This window comes from Lactuca virosa, chromosome 7 (genome assembly GCF_052849685.1).
Source record: "Lactuca virosa cultivar CGN04683 chromosome 7, Lactuca_virosa_CGN04683_v6, whole genome shotgun sequence".
NCBI lineage: Eukaryota > Viridiplantae > Streptophyta > Magnoliopsida > Asterales > Asteraceae > Lactuca > Lactuca virosa.
The window spans coordinates 69120514-69124805 of NC_136432.1; the positions used below are offsets into that span (position 1 = coordinate 69120514).

At 33.1% G+C, this 4292-nt stretch overlaps 1 protein-coding gene across 1 annotated transcript; it reads right to left on the reverse strand.

Moving 5' to 3' along the window:
• Positions 1-3517, reverse strand: LOC145125519 (F-box family protein with WD40/YVTN repeat doamin). The gene is made up of 9 exons (XM_079060968.1): positions 3275-3517; positions 2336-2533; positions 2145-2199; positions 1931-2029; positions 1706-1809; positions 1487-1576; positions 1271-1410; positions 1104-1188; positions 1-571 (listed from the first exon to the last, which is right to left on the reverse strand). The coding sequence occupies exons 1-9, from the start codon at positions 3436-3438 to the stop codon at positions 202-204; spliced, it is 1305 nt and encodes a 434-aa protein (XP_078917094.1). The 5' UTR covers positions 3439-3517; the 3' UTR covers positions 1-201.
• Positions 3518-4292: the final 775 nt, after the last annotated feature.

Here is a 4292-nt window from a genome sequence, read left to right on the forward strand (position 1 = left end):
TAAACCCTAGAATCATATCCTTTATTTTTATTAATAAACTTCAAATACATTAATCAAACATTTCCAACAAACTATAACCTATTACGATCCACACTCATTATATCTATAATCGTCTAGATTTAGTAATAATCATAAATGTTACAATTCAAGCTAATTAATATATTCTCAAAATATAAAAACAACAATGAATCATTTCATTTCTCATTTACCAAATCTCCAAACCCTAATGTACCCATCGGCATGTGTAGTGACAACTTTTTGCATCCCAACAGCCAAACAATTGATTGAAGGTCGTGAAGTTCTTGGCATTAAATCAATCCGTGCATCTTCCAAAACTCTTATTCCTTTTTTTCTTGTAACCTTTGATTGATGATGATTTTGTGATCTATATAATTTCCTACTACTTTCATCCATTATACAACTTGACAAAATGTCACCATTTTGTGGGCCCACAAGGTGTAAAACACCATCTATTCCTCCTACTGCTAATATTGATGTGTCATCACGCATGTGTTGAATTGAAGTTAGGACATTTGGACTCACTCTCACCTCCCACAATCGTTTCATCATCCTGAAAATCACAACATTTTATTAATTTTGGAATCAATGAAAGAACTTGCCACTTCTTGCAACTCATATTGTTGAATTTTGAGTAAATTACACGAATGGTCCCTATGGTTTGGGGTAATTTGCACGTTTGGTCTCTAACTTGTTTTTTTAACTCGAAAGGTCCCTATAGTTTGTTTTTGTTGCGCGTGTGGTCCCCTATCTTACCTAAAAAGACTATTTTGCCCTTGATTTTTTAATTTATTTAAATAAGGTGGGATAGGTAAGGTAAGGTGAGGTGGAAGTGAGGTTGGGGGTGTGTTTATTTAAATAAATTAAAAAATCAAGGGCAAAATAGTCTTTTAAGGTAAGACAGGGACCAAGCGCGCAACAAAAACAAACAGTAGGGACCTTCCGAGTTAAAAAAATAAGTTAGGGACCAAACGTGCAAATTACCCCAAACCATAGGGACCATTCGTGTAATTTATCATTGAATTTTTCATGTATGAAACTTTTAGTGATCATATCATATTGATAATACACATGAATCATCATACCGTAGGTCCCACGAAGATGCTCTCCCTGCTCTTGATCCAACAAATAATATTTTTGAACTTGAGTTGTAACACAAAGTGCTTAAATCTGTTACAGATGACACATAAAGTCAAATGTTTTTAAACATTGAAAAAATTAAAATATTTTAAAAACGGGGCCCACAACCAACCTGCAGAATCATTTGTCTTGAGTGTTCCCACTTGTTGATCAGATGAAAGATCTGATAAAGATATACGCCCAAAAGAGGAGCCACCAATAAGCAAATGGTCATCACTCAAAGATAAGCATGTAATAGGTCCATCATGCATCCTACAATATTTTAATTATAATAACTACAATAAAATACTTGTAACAAATAAATGTAATTATTATTTACTTGTCATACTTTATGATTCTAGCCCATTTTCTTCCATACATATCAAATACACGCGCTCTTCCATCCTCACATCCAACAACAGCTTCTGGATCTACATAGCTGCATATAGCAATGTACTTTGATTGATTTGTTTATTATAGCATTCTACTTTGATTTTTACTTATTACAACATTGCAATAATTGGGTAGATTTTTCAAAGTATGATGCCTTGATGAGAAAACAACTTACCACATGCAAGAAGCTCTAGGAAATTGAACACCTTGTGAAGAAAATATATTTTTCTTCTCTTTGCGCCTCCATAGACATATGTTACTCCCAACTAATCCAACAACCTTTAAAAAAAATTAACATGGGTACAAAATGTGAAGAATGATGTACATTAGGATCATTAATAAAGATTGTAAATTTAATTTTAGGGCTAAATGCAAGAAATAGGAATGTAAACAGAAGTACCTTGCTCTCATCAAAATCAAAGTCAATTAAAGAACCTGTATGTGGAAGATCATACTCAGCCAGACATTTGTATCTTTCTACAGACCATAGGCGCATCACCTAGCAAATGTGGAAATACTGATGTTTATAAAAAAAATAAAAAAGGAATGCATTTTTCTTAACATGATGTGATATGAAAACAATATGAAGGAAAAATGATGCAGAAATTAAATACCTTACCACTTCCACCAGTGAGGAGTAGTCCCACCTTCATTTTGCATTTGTCAATCCTATAAAGAAGCAAAATGTAACATAAATAACCAAATGTCTTGAGAATAATAAACCATAATAGAAAGAAAAGATAATACAATGAAAATATATGAACAGTGACAAAAGTAAGATACATTGGTTAATTGACTTTATTACCCATCAGAATGACCTCTCCATTGATAAATATCAACAGAACCTGCACGTAAAGAAGACTGATGTTGACTAATAGCTAAGGCCTGAAGTCTTCTCCAAATTCCTTCTGAAGGGGTAGATATGTCAAAATCTCCACCAAAAATCCCTCTTTGCTTGTAACACAAAGTTTGGAGTAGCTTTGATTTATCAATGACTTGTCTCCTTCAATCAATGATACGAGAAGAAAGTAAGGTGAAGATGAAGTTTCAAGGAATTAAAAAGAAAACTTATTTTTAAATGAGAGTGCATTTTCTCCTTTATGCTCATAGTAGTTTCATGTAATCAATTTTATGAAAAATGAAAAGATGCTTGTTAATATCTTCTTGGCAACAACCTAAATCCTGCAAATTTAGAAGCCAAGAAGAACGTTTTCCACAAAAATCTTTCATAATTAACTTGTGTTAATTCCATAATTCTTCAAAATGTAGCATTGATATGGAATTTGATACCAACATTCCTCATGTTACATAGTTGAATGTGGTGCTTTTTCATCTAACAAAATTTACAACTTAAAGAATCTACAACTAATACACACTAGAAAACAACAACTACTGGCAATCTGAGATTGCATGAAATATCATTCAAAGTGAAATTAAAGAGCCTACCAAAACCATTACCATCAACATGGACAAAAGGAGGCATCTTGGCGTAAAATTTCCAGAGGATGATTGATAATGGTTTTGACTTTTTCTGAGTGATAAAGCTCATGATATTAGCAACTTCAGCTATTACAGTCAAATTTAACATCAAATTCAAACCACGCTCTCAGAGCCTTCCCTATATGAAAACCAAACCCTTGAAATTGAAAGCAAATAAAGATGCGTTTTCTATTAATGAACAACTTTTTTTGCAGATATTGTATCGCTTCTTGTGAGCTGGATCTGAACAGGAGGGTTAGCTTACCATGACTTGCAGACGGCGGTGCAGCGAATTAGATGGACGAGATCAAGGAACGAGAAAACCGCAGAACTAATGTCGTCACTGAGGGCTTGAATTTTTGTGGGAGAAAAGACATTTCTCCTCTTGTTCGACGGAGGAGGTCCGGCGGTGGAGGTGCCCAGGTCCATCGTGTTCAAGGGGTGAGGACAGATATTTTTTTAGGAACCACGCCGTGAAACTACTCTGCACGGAAAGGTATCGAGTCAGTTCCACAACCATGAATCATTTTCATTTTCATTTCTTACTTTATATTTTAGACAAAATTACATAAATGGTCCTTGTGGTTTTTTCAAACTCACATGTTTAGTCTTCAATTTTTTTTGTTATATGGATGGTCATGTGGTTTCAATTTCTTACGGTGAGGGTTGTGCCAATACATGGGGAAGCTTGGAAGATGGCTCAAAGTCTCCAAATTTTTAAGGCTCAATTTTTATACACTTTATTATTTTAGTATAGAAAAAAAGTTTGGTATGTCGTGTATAACTGTTGAGCGGAAAATAAAAGGAAATTGAGTCAAAACAAACTTAACAGAGAAGATTACGGAACGTGCGATTCTTTTAAAATAATTATCACATTAGGCCTCTCGCCACCGCGATCAAAGGTATCTATGAATCAATTCTAATTTCTTAAACGGTAACAAAAAAATCAATTCATAATAAATTGATTCTAGTTTTTGATGCAACCTTTGATTTCTGATTTCAATTTTTGTTTTCTGATTACTAATTTCAATATTTTTTAATACATGGATTCTGATAATTTTATTCCATGCATCCTTGACAAAAATCTATTGTGTATTCGTGTTCATAAGATTTCACGTAGCCTTACCGATTATGACTAATTTCTAATTCGTGTTGATCTGATTTATGATTCGTATAAATTGTAATATTTCATTATTGTTCTTCATTTCTTACATGTTAATTTTCTAATAAAAAAATTATTTTGTGTGCTTTCTTTATGATTTTATGTTGGAGCCTAAAAAACT

What these genes read in the sequence shown, in the direction of transcription:
- LOC145125519 (XM_079060968.1), bottom strand. Translation starts at nt 3,438, where the DNA reads ATGGACCTGGGCACCTCCACCGCCGGACCTCCTCCGTCGAACAAGAGG. An exon ending in AAATGGGCTAGAATCATAAA is followed by an intron (nt 1,411 to 1,486) that starts GTATGACAAGTA and finishes AAAATATTGTAG; the next exon opens with GATGCATGATGGACCTATTA. An exon ending in CAAGACAAATGATTCTGCAG is followed by an intron (nt 1,189 to 1,270) that starts GTTGGTTGTGGG and finishes CATCTGTAACAG; the next exon opens with ATTTAAGCACTTTGTGTTAC.